The 18,573-nt window shown below is 38.4% G+C and overlaps 1 protein-coding gene across 1 annotated transcript; it reads left to right on the top strand.

Moving 5' to 3' along the window:
* The first annotated feature begins 3,912 nt into the window (after window positions 1–3,912).
* Window positions 3,913–17,353, top strand: HSPA4 (heat shock 70kDa protein 4). The gene is given in 19 exon segments (XM_009890662.1): window positions 3,913–3,963; window positions 5,630–5,770; window positions 6,501–6,623; window positions 7,090–7,189; window positions 7,582–7,715; window positions 9,584–9,828; window positions 10,237–10,313; window positions 10,602–10,753; window positions 11,740–11,846; window positions 12,184–12,317; window positions 12,776–12,957; window positions 13,355–13,444; window positions 13,960–14,057; window positions 14,059–14,083; window positions 14,574–14,699; window positions 15,726–15,833; window positions 16,147–16,266; window positions 16,666–16,827; window positions 17,102–17,353. Coding segments are annotated over 17 exon segments (2,181 nt in total). The 5' UTR covers window positions 3,913–3,963; window positions 5,630–5,770; window positions 6,501–6,503; the 3' UTR covers window positions 17,303–17,353.
* Window positions 17,354–18,573: the final 1,220 nt, after the last annotated feature.

The following is an 18,573-nucleotide window of genomic DNA, read 5'->3' as shown; positions in this document are numbered from 1 at the left end:
TGGAGAGATGTTCCGGGTGACCCTCTCTGCTCCATTCCTTTTTGTGTAGTATGACCAGTTTGTCCTCCCTTAGGCAGAGCTGTTATGATTAAAAGGATGGGGCCTGCCAATATAAGAGAAAGGAACGGTATCTTTCAGTGCTGGAAATCACAAACCTTAATTTCCTATGTATCTAATAGCATACCTGTCTGTTCTCCCGCAGTACAAGTCCTGTTTCCCCCAGTGCAGCCGGACCGTGGAGGGGAATGCTGAGCTGGTGCTTAGCTCTGTGTGAGCTCCTTGGCCTGCTGTTGGGTCAAAGCTTCGAAAAGCTTCTTAGCAGCCTCCCCTTCAGTCTGTGTATTTCTTTGTTCAGGAAAAAATTGGCACTTTTTTGAGTATTGGGTCTTTTAAACTCTCCCTTGAACCTAGCCACCAGATTGACAAGTTATAGCGATGGGGAATTGGGGTGTGAATAGACAGTGTCAGACATCCGCCTTCCTGGGAAGGGGAGTAACTAACAGTGGAATTTGCTGGTGAACCTGGTGTTGAAGGATGTTATACTGTACAAAGTTTATAGTATATTCTAACTGAGCTTATATAAATAGGCCTCCTAACACATTTCTCAAGAAGAGTGTGCAGTTTATTTTTCATAAGAAACTTACTAAGAAGGAGAGGAAGGACTGGGATAAAACTCTTCTGAGAATGAATTGCAAAATAAAGGTGCAAATGAGGGAGTCTGGAAAGCTGTCTGTCTTAAAAGTGTTTCTACAGCTCCAATATGTTCTAGTATAGCTTTATTTCAAGAAAATACTAAAGTAAGTAGCTGTCTTGGTGAGTCAATTGCATCGTCTTTCTTTTTTTTTTCCAGATCCCTCATATCTCTTTAAAAAGACCAGAGGCATAAAATGACCTTGCTTCTCATTAGACAGTCCCTCAGCTCTGTTTGCCTGTTATTGTCTCTAAGCAATGGATAAATGGAGAAGGAAATTTTTAATTTGGTACATATGCTAGATTGAGGACTAGTCTCTTAAGTATTCTTAATAATATGGATGTTTAAAGGTTAGATGTAGTAGGAAGAATATTTAATATAATGCATTTCAGAGCTGTAGGCATCTGACCCTCAGGGAGTTGAGGTTCTGCTTTTATATATTTGAGATACGAACACAAATTTCACTTATTGAAGGAGATGAGCTATATATAATACATATATGTATCTTTCAGGAAATAATTCAGTTATGAAAGGCTGAAGTGAAATTGGAGAAAAATTAGCATAATGAAAATGGTTGAGTTTTTAACAGGACTTAATCTCCAAGTACTGTTCTGAGGGAATGCAGAAAACCACTCTAAGCAAACACATCTATTAAAAGAAATACTTAATGATTTTTGAGTGTCTGTCTTGGAAACAGAAAGCCTGATTCAAAAAGTCAGTGCTTTCTGTTTATTTACAGGGAGTTCTGGGGGGAGTCATGCAAGGTGTTGTGACAGGTTTCCTCAGGAATCAGCTCATGGTCAGGGTTAAACACTTTGTTTTCTATGATGGCATCCAGGTTTTGGGAGGGATTAACAGATATATGTTGTTGTAATCATTTGTATTACTAAAGTAAATGCTACTGAATGTGTTGTACTTAGTTCAGTGGCACAGATGCCATTTTCACTGAATCTGTTGTCAGTTCTGTACTTGGTTTCTTCCAGAATCCTGTGAAATTTGAACTTGAATATCCAAAAGCTGTGCAAAACACGTTTGTCTTTGAATATGGTATTCTTAAAAAAAAAAAGTGATACAGAAAGCTAGTAAAAAATGAGAGGGGGGGGGAAATAAGGTAGTTGCCTTATCTCCATAAGGATAAAGGGACCTGGATTAAGTGAAGTAGCTGTAACTGATCTTATGAAGCTAGCGCTGATTTTCTGGGTAGAGGAAATGTGCTGGCAGGGGACTGGGGATCTCTTCCAAGGAAGTGAGAGTGGGTGGGAGGGCAAGGGTGAAGTAATGCCTGCAGGTGTGTTAAGAAAGTTCAAAGCTCTGCTTAAGTTGCTTTGTTAGACCTCTGATGACCTCCACTGTGATGGTATGTTTCTACTTAAAATGCTCTGGTTAGTTATTTGACTTCCAGTAAACTGGGTGGTTGTATAATTTGTATTTAATGAGTTAACTCTGGTTCCTATGGTGAACTGATCTAGGGAATGAGACTGGCTGAATTTTCTTCTATCGCTCTTCCCAGTTTAACTTAAATCTAGGCTTAAATCTGTGGCTCCCCAGGGCTCAGTTGGGAGCCAGGGTTAACTCAGGAGAAGGCTGGGATGGGCAGAAAGGGAAGGAGTGCAGCAGGGTATAACTGTCCTGTCTGTCTAGCTCCAGCTGCTCAGAAAAGGTTGCCTGTTTATAAAGGCAAGCAGGGTGCAAGCATGTTTAAGAATGTATGCACTTAACAGTTTTATTCCCAGCATACAACATGGAAGCTTGTATTTTTGACTACTGTGCTGTATCCTTCTGTTGAGACAGACTTCTCCCTTGAGATTTTTAGTCTGGCAGATTTAAGGAGTTCTATAATCTGAACTAGTGGATTTGTGGTCATTGGGGGCTGATGGCTTGTGAATTTAGCAGTGAAATAGCTGGATTTTTTTTTTGTCTCTGACAAAAAAAGCAATTAATGTTCATGTCTTAATTTCTTTCTGGAGACCGGAGTAAATTAATAACTAGCTTCCTGCTCTGGGCTTGCTAGATTTTTAAGCTGTATGCGCTGCAGCTCCCATTCCCTTCATATAGGCCTTAGGGTCTGTATAGCACAGAACTTCCTCACTTTTTGTTAACTAATCCCTCTAATAGTTATTTCATATAATAAGATTCATCTAGAAATGTTAATTCTGTTGCAACATATGCTTTAGGTTTGGCCTTGTTTCATTTGTTAAGTTGTTAATAAATTGGAGGAAGATAGAGTGATATAACTGCATTGGGTTTATAGTCTTCAATGCTGTTTTTGACAGTTGCTGTTTGGAAGCCCAGTTCTAAGCCACAGGCTGAGTTGGAATTTGTTTCTTGTGGCAGCCCCATGGCATAACTGCTGTAAAGCAGTTTCTGGACCTGCTGCGTAGGGAGCAGCTTGATTGTGCTGTTAATATATTGTGTGAATAGTAAAGATCTGCTTGACTAATAGCAGTTTTTTCCCCCTCTAATTTTACCTCAATGGTATGAGGAACTTGGATTAGAGGGCTGGATTTAATTTTGTTAGGGCTTCTACAGTTTAAATATGTAAATCAGGAGGATTAATAGGTCTAGGAATTTCTCCAAAAGGGAGGATTTTTTTATTCTGTCTTTTTCAGAACTGCAAGCTATCAAAAGTTTATAGTGAAATATGGGTTTTCTCTCCATAATCTACACTATTTCAGTGAGTGCAGATGAAACCCATAAACACCAGTCTTTCTCTGCAGTTTTGTCTTCCTGCTCTTGAATGGTTGGCATTAAAACTGAAAAGCTTAGTTAGCGTTTGGTTCAGATGTATAGGAATGATTTTCTTAATATCTGGTTTACCTTGTATATTTCTTCTGAACAGTTGAATGTTTCCTGTGTTATCAGTGAGTGACTTATCTTTTGAGTGGCTTAGATATGCAGGTAACTATTGAGATAAAAAGTGTATACTCAGTTATTACCTAGATGTAAAACTTGAAATAGCCTGAGTAAGTTTGGTTTTAGTGCTGTTCTGCAGTGAGGAGCAGTACTGTTTTATCGTAACTTAGAGCGCCTGTTTCTTTCCAGAATTCACAGAACATTCCATGCATATATTGCAGTGAGTGAGCAACTTTTAGTGGACCAAATACTAATTAAAATATCTCTAGTCTAATTATTACTATCAACACTTTTTAACAAGAGATACGCAGTGCAATTCTACCAATCACTTACTAACTGGAAATCCTTCTTCTCATTATAGATCATGTATAGCCTTTGGACCCAAGAATCGCTCAATTGGCGCTGCAGCTAAAAGCCAGGTGAGTGTGTAGTTTGGGTAAAGGCAACTTTAGTAGTTAGAAATCAGATTAACAGAATGTATCTTTTATCATTGAAGATTACAAAAGTCTCGGAGCTGGTGTCCTAGTGTCTCCATAACTGTAATGAACAGCTGAGCTTAATTCAGCTGTTCAGCATGTAATGCTTCTTTGTCTTCTGGGATAGAAATCTGAAGGTTGGTAGTTGTACTTAACGAAGCATAGAAAAAATCTCTGCCTCTTAAATTCTGATGAATATATATATATATATATATATTTTTAGGTTGCAAATATAAATTCTAAAGCTAAGCAGTAGTGTTTCAGCCTACCTTAGCTTGTTTCAGTTTGTGTCAATTATGATAACTTTTAATGATGTGGTTACATTCTATAGGATTTCATTAAGTGCATAATTTTGGCAGAAAGGGGACATGATTAAGTGTAAATACACATAGCTTTCTTGACTCTTTGTGGTTGAATTACAACCTAAGTATCCATTGTAGGTGGTTTTGCTCATACTTTGAGTTTCTGTTGGTGTAGGTAGGTAAATATGATTTAAGGACCAAGAAGAAGTTAAGCTGACTTGTCCTGCTCATGACACTTGGGTCCTGCTGTATCGTATCTTGTGTTGCTGTGAAACCCCTGTAAAACATGACTCTTTTTTTGAAGTCCTCTACAGGAAGTGACTATTCAAACACTTGGTTTTTCTTAGCCTAAAATACCTAGAGATGTGTGAAGATTCATTATCTAGAATACAAAAATGACTGGACACAACCATGTTATTCAAGAACAGAAGAACTGTGCTAGAACTAAAAACAGATGTTTTTTCTGCAATTGAGTGTCTGCTTAGCTTAAAGAAATTCATTGATACAGAGATCCGGTAGAGATGAGGTATGTCCTGCAGAAACTAAATTTACAGAAAATCAAAACCAGGTTACTTAGGACATAGACACTTGACTGAAACTGAATCGCAGGTGAATGTTATATGGTACAGTGCTTGTCTGCTTTGTCAATGACTGTTTTTCAGTATGAGTCTTGCTCTAATATAAGTGAAAGAACTAAACAAGTTTACTTGTGCTACATGAAAACAAGCTAGAATGTTTTTTCAGGTCTCCATTTGCACTGGTATCTGCTATTAATAAAAGACAATCTATCTTTTGTCAGCTGATAGTATCTTCTTGGGGCCCTCCTGACTTTTTAAAGCTTCATGACAAGGTCCTTGAGCTGTTTTGTGAGAATGTGTTGACTGTCACATGCATGTGATGAACTTGAACTGGAGTTTACATCAACATGCTTGTTACACTTGCTAAATTACTGGCTGCAACGCTGTAGAAAGGTAGGGTGGTAGGAAACAGGTAAAGGTGAAGGACACTTTGCTAACACTTTTAAATTGTCCTATACATATACTGTGAAAGTTGAATGCTATTTTAATCAATTTTTGATAGAATCTTGGTGCAGTCTTCTAGCACACATTTTTATCTTGTATCTCAAATTCCTTTAGGTTACCTGAGCAATCGAGGGAAGTTGCTTGCCTTCTAGCAAATGCCATGATACTATTAAGATACAAGTGACAAAAATATTCTGGCGAGGGAAGCATGAGAACAAAACTGTCTTCTGTTTGAAATTCAGATGTTCCCCTGACATGTTGTATTAAAGATTTCTTTTCCTCTAGGTTATTTCAAATGCAAAGAATACAGTACAAAGTTTTAAAAGATTTCATGGTCGTGCATTCTCAGATCCCTTTGTTCAAGCTGAAAAAGCAAGCCTTGCGTATGAACTTGTCCAGCTTCCAACAGGCTCAACTGGCATCAAGGTAAGTCTGGCATGTTTGAAAGAATCAGAGGAGGAAACTGATGAAGTGTCATGTATCTCTTTATTTTGAATCTGCTTGCTGTAGTTTCTGTTCTCTTGTGAGTGGAAAGGCTTAAATAGGGAATAAAAGACTAATAATGTAGATGGTCTTTCCAGCTATTAGCTGAGCCTGACTTTACATAGTTATACAATTTTTCTGCCTTGCAAAGCTGGTCCCACACAGTGTTAGCAGTGCTTTTTTTCCTTCACTCCATGGTGAACGTGGAAGGCAACCTACTTGACCAGTGTACATACTTAGCTGCTGTCTGGATACTGCAAGGGTGTAAAATGTCAGCTTAGTACTTCAGGTGCAATGGTAAAAATCTGTCTTTTTCAACAATGACTGAACTTCTGATTTGGATTTTAGCAATAACTAATTAACTTACACCAAAACAGTAGGGAGGAAGGCATCCTAGGCATTGTCTAGCAATTGGATTCAAACAAAAAAAGCGCCCCACCTGTGTCCGGAGCAGCTTTGTATATGTGAATTCTAAATGTGCATTCCAATGGTCATGTATTACCTTCTTGCACTTGCTGTGCACAACCGAAGCTATCAGAGAAGGTCGCTTAGAGCTGCATTACTACTTAAGCTTGCTTTTTGTAAAGACTGTTTTTTTTACATGTGTTCCTTATGTTTGTATTGCGTGGTTTAACTGTAGTGTAATATGTATACACACGATTTCTATTTGAAGGCCATGTATATGGAAGAAGAAAGAAACTTTACTATTGAACAGGTCACAGGAATGCTTCTTACCAAACTAAAAGAGACGGCTGAGAATGCGCTTAAGAAGCCTGTAGTTGACTGTGTTGTTTCTGTAAGTATGTGATAATAAGTAAATATTTGGTTAGTATTATAAACTGAAAAGATTGGTGGCAATAGCATTAAATTTCCCATTAAACAGAATATTCAGGTCTTTGCCTTTTCTATTTAAAACTGATTCTTACTTGCATCTCTTTTTCTAAAACTAGACTTGCTTCATTAATGGTCAAATGTGTTAAATTGCTGCTAATGAGCAGCATAAATAATTGGTACCTGTTTCTGGGGTTTTTTGCTCCTAAAATGAGTGGCTTGTGAGAGGGAATGGAAGAAGGTTCACAAAAAGTAACTTTGTCTTCATGTAATGTTTTCTTTGCTTTTTCTGTATTGCAGCCGAAATGAACACTAAATTTGAAGAATACCTCAGCTGTTCTCTGTAGCAAATCCCTATAAGCGCTTGTAGTAACTGTTTGCTGAAGGTGGCTTTCCTAAATGTTAATGTTAGCTGCTTGATCTTCTTGCAGGTTCCATGTTTTTACACAGATGCAGAAAGGAGATCTGTGATGGATGCTACACAGATTGCTGGTCTCAACTGTCTGAGACTAATAAATGAAACAACTGCAGGTAATACCTTCCTTTCTCTCTCTTACTTAATTTTATTAAATTAAAAAGCTTTTAATCGATCACTGATCCCTCTGGAATTACTGCTGGTTTTGTAAACTTAAAATGGATTATTTGATCACAAAGTTTCTTAAGCTCTACTCTGTTTTTCTTTATTGCTTTACAGAGGCATAAAGTTATTTCTTGAATATCTGATTTAATGCTGCTACTAGGAGGGGCTAATGCTGTTTAATATTCTTTCATGTTCCTTTAGCATTGGGAATTTTGTTTAACAAGATAATAAATTTCCATAGCTTGAAAAGTAAGATGAAATGCTAATGCTGTTTACTAATGTACCATTTATTCTTAGGGAATTGCAAAACTGAATGTCCTCTTTGACTCTTCTTTCTGTGTAGTTGCCCTTGCATACGGAATCTATAAGCAAGACCTGCCTGCCTTGGAAGAGAAGCCACGGAATGTTGTTTTTGTGGATATGGGACATTCTGCATATCAAGTTTCTGTTTGTGCATTCAACAAAGGAAAACTGAAAGTAAACAATCTGTTATGCATCCCTTTTAATCACCAGTAGTAATATTCATCAGTAAATACATGGCCTGTGACAGGCAAGCTTGCCTGTCTTTACATAGAATGTGAATTGAGCTGTCTGGACGTGCCTTAAAGTTGCATTTTGCCTGGAGTTAAAAGTAGGGCAGGGAACTGGAGAGCGATACGTGGAGGAAGTGGGGAAGCTGCCTTAATCACCAGATTTTGGCAAAGAATAAAAAAACCTGGATTAAATTATTCATTCAGAAATTATCATATCTGACTGGGTGCTGCTTTCAAAAAATAGTCTAATTCAGTCATGAGATCTAGCATTAAAACAGGAATTCCTAGAATGGTGTGACACACTTTTTTTACATGAGCACCACTGTGAGTGTTAAGAGTAAAACCATTCTTTAAGTACTTTAAGCTGCAAATGGAAGTTAAGTAAGTTACAGTGTACTTCCAAGTGTAAGTTGCCAAAGCATTACTATTTTCCAGCAAATACTAACATTTCTTAGTTGGCTCTTTTGCAATTGCAATCTGGATTTTTGCAGTTTCAATAACCTAATTGGCTAGAGAAACAAACAGAAATTTCAAAGCATGAAGTAGTGAAATTAAGAGACGGCAAGAGTTCTGAAAGCATTCATTTTATTGTAGTCTTGTATCCTCTTGTGAGGAAATGTAACCTACTTCATGTTTCTGACTTGTCTTTTAAACTTTGAAACCATAGAAGTATTGAAGGGATGTGTTTGAGTATAGAATGGAGGCACTTAAAACAGTATAAAGACCAAACCTAGTCTGAAGGTGTGTTGAGAATAATGTGATACTTATTTCTATTCCTAAAAAAAAAAAATTTCAAAAATTCTAAAAGTAAAATCAGCTGAGGTGAGTGGGCTACAGATGTTCTTTGCAGATAATTCCTTCATCCAAAAATTAGCACCTATTTGCAAGAGTCAATAACACTTACTCGCTCCATGTTTTATTTTTAGCTTGGTGTGAGCATGTTCCACCCTTATGAGGCATCATATATTAAACTGGGATATGATTCAAACTGACAGTGGCTAAGCAGAGTTGGAAACTCTGATGGTCTGCTTACAGCACAAGTTACTGAACGGATTATGTTGCTAAGCCTTGCTTCATCTTCCTAAATTTCTTTTAAAAGTTGTCACCTGGTTACAGGAAGGCTGGGTGTCCAAGGCTGCTTTTTAGCATTTGAGATAGGAAGTTGTTTTTTTAATCCTGGAGCTTGAAGCTGCTGTATGTGTGCATTGCAGTTCTTGTGAGAATTACCATTCACAAAGAGGTGTAATTTGTGTAGCTGCCAGAATTTGTTTGTGGTAACAGTGGTTCTTTCTCCAACAGCATTTTGAACATACTGTATCTAATAGCAGTTACAAAAGGCATAGGGTAATAATGGTTTAGACTTGGTAGGGTTTAAAAAAAAAATCTCTTTGGATGTGTGCAATTGTGTGGCAATCCACATAAACTATCTGATGGTAGTGATGCAATTGCTACTTAGATTGCCCTGAAATATAAGAGAATAGCTTAATTGTTGCCAGCAGTGTCCATGAAATCTGAAAGATAAGTATGAGACAAAGCTTTATTGTTTGGGATAGGTTAGACTTCTAGACGAGGCTTATCGAAAGCAGCTCCTCACTGGTGATGGTAAGGGCAGAATAAAAATGAACTGTATTGGATTTTTTCTGTTGTGGCTGCACCAGTATACTACTTTCTCTGTAGTAATGTTGTAATACTTGCTTTGATTTAAAGTTGGACTATATTTGAAACAAGGAAATGCATTGACATTAACTGCTAATCAGTTTCACTGAAGTAATGACAAATTGTACTATTACTGAAGAGTTCAATTTTTTTAAGGTTCTTGCTACATCATTTGATACAACACTTGGAGGCAGGAAGTTTGATGAGATGTTAGTTGAATACTTTTGTGAAGAATTCGGAAAGAAATACAAACTAGACATAAAGTCAAAGATTCGTGCGTTGTTGAGGCTATACCAGGAGTGTGAAAAACTGAAAAAATTGATGAGCGCTAATGCCTCTGATCTCCCGATGAACATAGAATGCTTCATGAATGACATAGATGTCTCTGGAACAATGAACAGGTAATGTTTATACTTTTGCAAAGGTGAACTTTAGAGTACCCTTCATTCCGGTTGCTTCAGTCAAGAAAAAAAACTTAGTATAAAGTACTAGTTCTTAGGACTGTGGGGAGGTGTGAAAACACAAGAACAACACGTGCAGGGGTGCTGCTCAAAATGATAATGTGTAGAGATGGGTTGGTGGCCTTGAGCTAGGAGGAAGGGCTGTGAATGTCGCAGGTGTGCCTAGGCTACTAGAACCATGTTTGTCTGGGAGAATATACTAAATAAGTGTAAAACTAGGGTTGGGGAAGAGAAGACCCTGCAGTGCATAGTTAAAGTGGCATTCTTTCAATTTTGGCATCCTGTTGTATTTGTGATGTTAACTTGCATACAGAATGCTATAGCCTTATTTATGACTTCTTCCAACAGAGGCAAATTTTTAGAGATGTGTGATGGACTCCTTGCAAGAGTAGAACCACCCCTTCGCAGTGTGCTGGAGCAAGCCAGTAAGTGTGTGCGTGTTCTGTATTCCGCATACAGAAAAGCGATCCATAATACAAGCTTCCTTGTGGGTGCTGACAGAACTTGGACAGATGGATTTAGCACAGCTAACAATTTCTCACTTAGCGGTTACAAGCTTTTTAAAACTTTCACACAAGCTAAGATCTGAAATTCTTGTTACTTAGGAACTTAGGGGTCAAGCTTAAAATAATGGTTGCTCTAGTAAAACTTTTAGCTTATGATGTCAGCATATTCATGTAATTTATAAAAATTAATGTCTAACTCCTTTCTAGAGTTAAAGAAGGAGGATATTTATGCAGTAGAGATAGTTGGTGGTACCACAAGAATCCCTGCTGTAAAAGAGAAGATCAGTAAATTTTTTGGCAAAGAAGTCAGTACAACTTTGAATGCAGATGAGGCTGTTGCACGAGGTTGTGCGCTGCAGGTAAAAAGTGCTGTTTGTTTTAGCTGTGAGTATTTTAACTGAAATCATAAATATTTGAGCCAGAGTCCACAGGTAACACAAAGATACTTCATGCGTATCATAGAATGGATTTGAATAAGCTTTAGGAAAGCAGTTGGAAGAGTGAGAATGGCAGCTTTAAGTGATTCCTCTGTGCTGTTTAAGCCAAATCAGTGAATCAGTGTAGCTTGTTGAAGTGAAATCTGCTATGGCTGGAAACTGGTAGTCTAATAAAGCTCTCATGATGATGCTTTCTCCTTCAGGCTCCTTTAGGGGTACCTAGGTTAAGCAAGGCGGGGCGGGGGGAATTTATGGCACTACTGTTAAACTTGTGCTATGGCAATTGCATAATAATATGGATGGAAATAAAAGGTTAGGTTCTTGCTAATAGAAATCTGTCCTGAGCTGGAATGAGTCACTGTTGAATGGCTTAAAGTGGTAGTAAATACTCTGTAGTTACTAGTGGTGCCATCTTTTGAATGCACCTTAATTTCGCTCTGATCACTTCGTTTCTCTCTTCAAATGTTTAATGTGTGCTTAGAGCTCTGTTCCATCAGTGGTATGAACTAGATGTTGGAATCTACTTAAGACAGTTTTGTGTTACAGTATGCAAAAAACCCTAGTACTATGTCACTATAAAAAGTAACTTCAATTGAGGCTTTCTGATTTCTTCTGTTGGTACTAAAAACGATTCAGCAGCCTAACCATAGCAAACCAAACCTGATAGCCCTAAATTAAGAATTGTGTATTTCCATTTTCCAGAGTGAACAGATTGTGACAGCTTCCTGAAAAGGAAGGGTACCTATGGGCTTCCAGTGCTTATTATGCAGGTCCCGAGCCCATCAGTATTAGTCTTCCTTAACCTGGGGTTAATCTACATATTAAGCAGTGTAAATAGCTACTTGCTGAATGAAATTACTGTTCAGCTGAAGTTTGACTGTTTGTAATATGACTTTGTGCTCTTTCAGTGTGCTATTTTATCCCCGGCTTTCAAAGTGAGAGAATTTTCTATCACAGATTTGATACCATATCCAATTTCTTTACGATGGAATTCACCAGCAGAGGAAGGGTTAAGGTAAAAAAAAAAATCAGTATTCTTGCATGATTACATACAACTTACTCTAGCTGTCATCAGGTGGTCTTAAATAACACTTTTAGAACAGTGCCTGTTTAACAATTTAGGTTTTGATACTTATTCTGAAGTTAATGGCAGTAGAAAAGAAAACCAAGAATGGATGGCAGTTTAGCACTTCCTACATGGCCCTTGGTCTTATTTTAACCTAAAAGGTTAGGAGACTCTTGTCACTTCTTAAAGAGGCTCTTCCTTAATGTATGAGAGTATCTAGAAAACTTTTAACTTTATCAGATGCATTATCCCACATACTGAACAAATGCTCTGTTTTCTCTTACAGTGACTGTGAGGTCTTTCCCAAGAACCATGCGGCTCCATTTTCTAAGGTCCTCACATTCTACAGAAAGGAACCTTTTACTCTTGAGGCATACTACAGCTCTCCCAAGGAGTTGCCTTACCCAGATCCTGCTATAGGTTAAGACTATTCTGTATTTTTAAGCTTATTAATAAATCCTGTACATGACTTCTTTCTGTCTAATTATATAGTCTGGAAAGTGCAACCTACTACAAAGGCTGTAGAGACAGGTTTCTAAAGTCAAAGTAAAATGAGTGGAGTAACATGAAGTTTATGGGCAAATAAGCTAAATATAGAGCATCCTAATGTTGGAGCAAACCTGAAAGGGGCATACTCAGAATTGTGCAGCCTTTTACTAGGCTACAAGTTAACAGCAGCTGTTACAGTATACCATAGAGAACTTCTAGCAGCCATATATCCTAGCATTGCGGAGTGAAACACTGAGTTGCTTGACTTGATTTTTACATCTTCTGAGCACATTGCAGTGATCTGTTGTCAGCAACAGTCAGATTTTACTTCACATTTGGTGATTAACTTAATCAGATGGTATGGTTTTTTTCTCTCTGGGATTGTTTAGCTCACTTCTTGGTTCAGAAGGTCACGCCTCAAACAGATGGATCCAGTTCAAAAGTGAAAGTCAAAGTTAGAGTAAATATCCATGGTATCTTCAGTGTTTCAAGTGCCTCTTTAGTGGAGGTTCATAAATCTGATGAGAATGAAGAGCCTATGGAAACAGATCAGCATGCAAAAGAAGAGGAGGTAATAAACTTCATTGCTCTTAGCTACTTACAAAAATGGTAAAGCACAATTGGCTGCGTTCTGGGGAGGTCCTGGGACTTGTGTAAGGACTTAGTAGACATGTCTAGCAGCTAAAATATGAAGATGTGATTAAGTAGTAATTGGAGTGTTATGCCAGTGACAGATCTCTTGAAATCAGGACTGTGAAGTATAAAGCTCTTAATCATGGAGCTTTGCTTGCCTCAGCAAAGTCTAAAAGCTTATAATTTACGCCTTGAGACTCTACTTCAGTTTTCATTCTGTTTTTTTTTGCCTAAAGAGCATTAGGTATAAGTGAAGTGATCAGCTTAGGAACTGAAGCAACAATCTGCATATACATTGTTTAATATGTCAATTTGGATTTCTTTATGAATTTCAGAAGATGCAAGTAGACCAGGAGGAGCAACAAAAGGCTGAAGAACAACAGCAGGCTCAACCTGAAAATAAGGCAGAGTCTGAGGAAATGGAGGTAACACGAACACTGAGACTTCTATTTTCTTACGGGCTACTTCTGGAAGATTCCTGGGTACATGTAGTGTGTGAGCTGCCTTTGTCATAGCTCTGGAAGCTAAACATTTGTTTGAATATATTTGTAGTCTGTATTGTGATGAAAGTTTTAGAAGTACATAAATGGCATGGATAATTGCAGAAGCTGTCAACTGACCTGGTACTGATAAAATGGGTGAACTCGTCTGTTCATGGAAGGAAATAATAATTTAGTTTTCAATAACTTAAATGCTAGAAAAGTGTTCTACTCTAAGCACCATCACCTCCATGAATGTAGTCAGTGTGCCCAGTAAAGTTCAGTTGTTGCATTAATTATCTCTGACTACTTTAGCAGTTGAAGTGTCAGAATGACAGTATGTAGTTCTGATGTTGAGGTGCACTAACTCGGTAATACTTTTTTCTATGGTAAGTCTTGAATACTCAGCTCAAACTGACTGGTGATGCTGTTCTTACTTTGAATGTATCTCTTTAATGCAGACTTCTCAGGCTGACTCGAAAGACAAGAAAGTGGATCAGCCGCCTCAAGCCAAGAAGGCTAAAGTGAAGACCACTACAGTGGACATTCCCATTGAGAATGCTGAATTTATTCATTGAGAATGAGGTAAACTCACTCGCCCAAGCTAAACATTTCACTAGTTAATCTCCAGAAACCTTGCTGTTTATTGAAAGTGGTTAAGGGTGATCAAGGAAAGATGAAAAGCAATTTTTTGAGGTGAACAACAGTGCACCATGGAGCCAAAATACATTATTCCTGTTAACTGAATGCTCTAATTCTTACTGAGGAGGCGTCCTGCAGGAAAGCTAGTTCACAGGGTGATTATTTCCAAAATCACCTGCAGTTACAGAGTAGTCAATGGCTGCTGCCATCAGGGTGAAGGTTCCTCAACTGGAGCAAGATTGTTTTGTACAGTATTGGATATCCCACCAAAACTAAAATTAGTTTTTATTCATGTGCTGTGTTTAGAACAGTTCTGTAAACTACAGTATTTCAAAATCTTTAGTCAAACTTAAGCCTTTGCTAACAAGGTATCCTGGCAATAAATGTTAAATAATGAGCTTTTTAGCCAACTAATTTGACAACTTTTTCACAGGGTAAAATGATAATGCAGGATAAGCTAGAGAAAGAGAGGAATGATGCCAAGAATGCAGTGGAAGAATATGTGTATGATATGAGAGACAAACTCTGCGGTATTTATGAGAAATTCGTTAGTGAAGATGTAAGTATTGCTAGTTTGGTTGTCCTCTCATGTGTTTTGTTACAATGAACAGTTGTATTTTAATAATCTTTTGACCTGTATCAGATACTATGTGTGTTTAGACTATATTTTCAGACTTAAAATTTGAAGAAACAGCTTTTCACCTTTCTGGCTATGAAGATAACCTCCTAAACGTGGCCCAAGTACAAGCAGATGGTACCTGGGATATATTATGTGTTCTTTTCCAAAACAGTTGCAGCAATTAAGATATTATCAGAACATGTGTTTTCAGGCTGAAACAGACTAGGAACACTTGCACAGTCATTTTTAAGGCAACCTTTTCTATTTTGGCTCTTTGTCAATATTTAGGAGTAGTTTAAGGTTAAAAAAAAAAAATCAAAGAGCAACCCTACCTAGGAACATAGTAGGTGGGATTAGACTGACTAAATGTGGGCAACTGTATCTGAATAGGTTGCCTAAAATTCTCTTGGTATTATTAATTAGCTTTCCCTGGTGTACTAAAGGAGCTTGGTGTGTAATTAATATAATTGTAAGTTAGATTACTACATTAGTGAGATGAATCACACTGAACTCTTGACTAGATCACCGTTGGTTGTAATGGAGCCTGGCCAGCAAGGTGTCTGCAGAGCCTACGTACCTACTTCAGAGCTAAAATGGGGACAAGCCAAGGGAGGTTCTAAGCAACTTTGCTAAAGACAAGTTCCACTCTACTCTCAGACTTGCTCATATAGTGATGATGAAAATGTGAAGAAAAAAAAAAAGGAGGGAAAAATACAGGTTATCACATGACAGTATTGATCTGAACAGTGGGTGTCATAAATGTTTCTCTCTTAAACCTGGTCTCCACCACAAAGCCATACTGAAGAGTACTGTGTCCTATTTTTCACTAAAATAGGATAACAAGTTTCAGACACAGTTCTTTACATTCTAAAAATGTAACCCTTCCAGAAAGGTTCCAAGTATCATTTAATACCATCTACCACCTAATAGAATTCTCACCTACCTGTTTTGTATGGATTGCTTCAGGATCGAAATAGCTTCACGCTGAAGCTGGAAGACACAGAAAACTGGCTTTATGAAGATGGTGAAGACCAACCCAAACAAATTTACATTGATAAATTGGCAGAATTGAAGGTGAGTGATTCTTACATTCTCATTGGAATTTACTCAATCTAGAGAACTCTGTTCAAGCAGCGAGCTGTCGTAGGTCAGCTAATTCAGAGATTAGCACTGGTAACAAACTAAGTTTGCTTATTAAGTATGTGAGGAGCAGATCTCTAATAGACCTGTAAAAACACAGAGTTGAGGGAGATGCAGTTACTCCTGTGAGTGGAAGGAAAACTAAAGTTCCATAGGAGTTCAGAAATGTTGATGTACCCTGTCAAATCTTGCAGGATCGTATTGTGATGTTGTGTGGGTTTTGATACCTGTTGTACTTTTGTTTCAGACTCTGGGTCAACCTATTCAGGCAAGGTTTCAAGAATCAGAGGAAAGACCAAAAGCATTTGAGGATTTAGGGAAGCAAATTCAACAGTACATGAAAACCGTTCATGCATTCAAAGCAAAGGTATTTCAATATTTCTGGCAAATGCAAGGAAGTGGTACAGATCTCTTCTGAATTTTAAGTAAGCTCGCTCAAACAAAAAGCTGGTGCAACCTCCTGGCTAGCTTATGAGTTCTTGATGTTTACTGTGTTTTCAGAAGTGGATGGTGGCTTGAAATTCTCACTGTCTTTTTAAAATCAGGTGTTGATTTCCTCATGGAAGGAAAAATGCCAGCAGTGGTGGAACGTTGGTTCTCTGGTTACAAAGCTGTGGATGATCAATTTAATTGCTCTGCTAACTAGAACAGCCTTCTGGCTAAATGGTCTTTCTGGTGTTTTGAAGCTACAAGTTTGAAGAAATAAATGCAATGTAGACATTCAAAACAAACACTTTACATGCTACTACTAATTTGGCTGTTTCAGGATGAACAGTATGACCATCTAGATGAAGCTGATGTAGCAAAAGTGGAGAAGAGTGCAAATGAAGCTATGGAGTGGATGAACAATAAACTTAATCTTCAAAACAAGAGAAGTCTTACTTTGGACCCAGTTATAAAAGCTAAAGACATACAAGCTAAAACTAAAGTAAGTCTTGCTACATAATTCACTGAATTTCCATGAATCTTTCTATTTTTTTGGTTTAGTAGTTTGTGCTCAGAGGAGAACTCTGAGGTGAGAAATCTCTAATAGAAGGACAGGGACTGGGTATTAATTAATCTGCTAATCATGTATTGGGAAACACCAGCTGTCAACTTGAATGCTTGTCTGGTGGTGTCAAAAGTTAATTTGAGCAACAGGTTAAAGTACAACTGTTGGTAGATAGCAATGTTTCTAACAGTGTTTTATTTCTGTTTTCTAGGAGTTGACAAGTATTTGTAATCCTATAGTCACAAAACCAAAACCCAAAGTTGAACTCCCAAAGGAGGAGCAGAAACCAGCGGAACCCAATGGACCAGTAGAAGGTGCAGGAGAAGCCACCAGCGGGTCCCAGGCTGCTGAACAGAGCGCTGCTGCCCCCCCAGCCACGGAGAAGAAGCTTCCTGAAATGGACATTGACTGAATTTGAGCACTTGTTTATATTATTGCAAACTACAATAAAGCTTTAAGTTGTCAACTTTGTATGTTCTGAATACAAATTGGAGCAAGTCAATACCACAGCACTCCTAACTCTTCAAGAGGTTTGGTCAATGCATCAAGTCAGAACAACACCTAGGTAGCTAATTACTCAAAATTATGATTGTATTTAGAAGTTTTGCTTACTAGACCTATAGAAACAGCCGTAAGCTGATTCTCCATTTTTAATGTCCAGGGTGAGTCAATCTTATTTTAAAGTAGTGAGATAGCAACACCTGACGTCTAACCTGGCATACTGTTGTTTGCTTTCCCCCGTGGATTGCAGCAACAGTGTTTATATAAAGTGCCCATTAATGCTAGGACTGCAAGAAGGTAGTGAAGGAGAGGAGGTGCTCCTGCTAGAGCCTGAAGCTTAGTCTTTCATTTGCTTACCTTAATCTAGCTCGGATTTTAGTGTTTATGCACTAATTGAGACTTACTTTGATTTGCACTTGGGCAGTTCATAGTTCCACCACGTTTGCAGAGCAGCAGGGGCAGTCTCATACCTTTCTTGCTCAGCTGCTGCCTGTGCCTCCCCTTCCTTGCCTGGTGCGTACAACAGCAGCTCAGACCGAGACTCCGCTCTTGGACAGGGCAGTGCGGTCCTCTCAAACTCCCCCCCAATTCCACTGTGTAAACTTGTTGTCTCTAGTTAAATTAGCTGCTTGTGGAAAGAATGAATACTTGTATTTCAGCTGCCTACACTGATAGTGGATTCTGACTTGTTCCTAACTCTTTCTGAAGGGGATATGCTTGCTTCCACGAGGCCTTCATTTGGAAAGCTTGGGTTTTTGTTTTCTCCTCCCCCCGCCCCAGGAAAAGAAAGACCTGACTGATTTGGCTTTTTTTTTTTTTTTTCTATGAGCTTTATACAATGATGTGCTTCTAGTACTGATTGTCATTAAACTTGCCAACCTTAATTTGTATGTGTTACAATCCAAAGCTGAAACACCCGTTCAGATATTGCAAGAAATAAATGCACTGGATTCTCCTGGATGGCCGCCTCCAGCTGTTGATTGCAATAAGGGGGTGGTGGTGGGGGGGCAGAGCTGAGGGTGGTCTCCTTCGTTACTGCCGGTGGTCTGAGGGAGCCGAGCCTTTAGCGCTTTTCTCGGTGACGGGGTGAAGTTGTGCTCGACAGGCCTCGCTTCAAACCGCGTTAATGAAGCAGCGCTAATAAACATGGAGGTGGCGGGCGGCAGCCTTTGGCGGGGCTGT

Source organism: Charadrius vociferus, unplaced genomic scaffold, assembly GCF_000708025.1.
Source record: "Charadrius vociferus isolate BGI_N301 unplaced genomic scaffold, ASM70802v2 scaffold370, whole genome shotgun sequence".
Taxonomy (NCBI): Eukaryota; Metazoa; Chordata; class Aves; order Charadriiformes; family Charadriidae; genus Charadrius; species Charadrius vociferus.
This window is presented reverse-complemented; position numbering and strand designations above follow the sequence as displayed.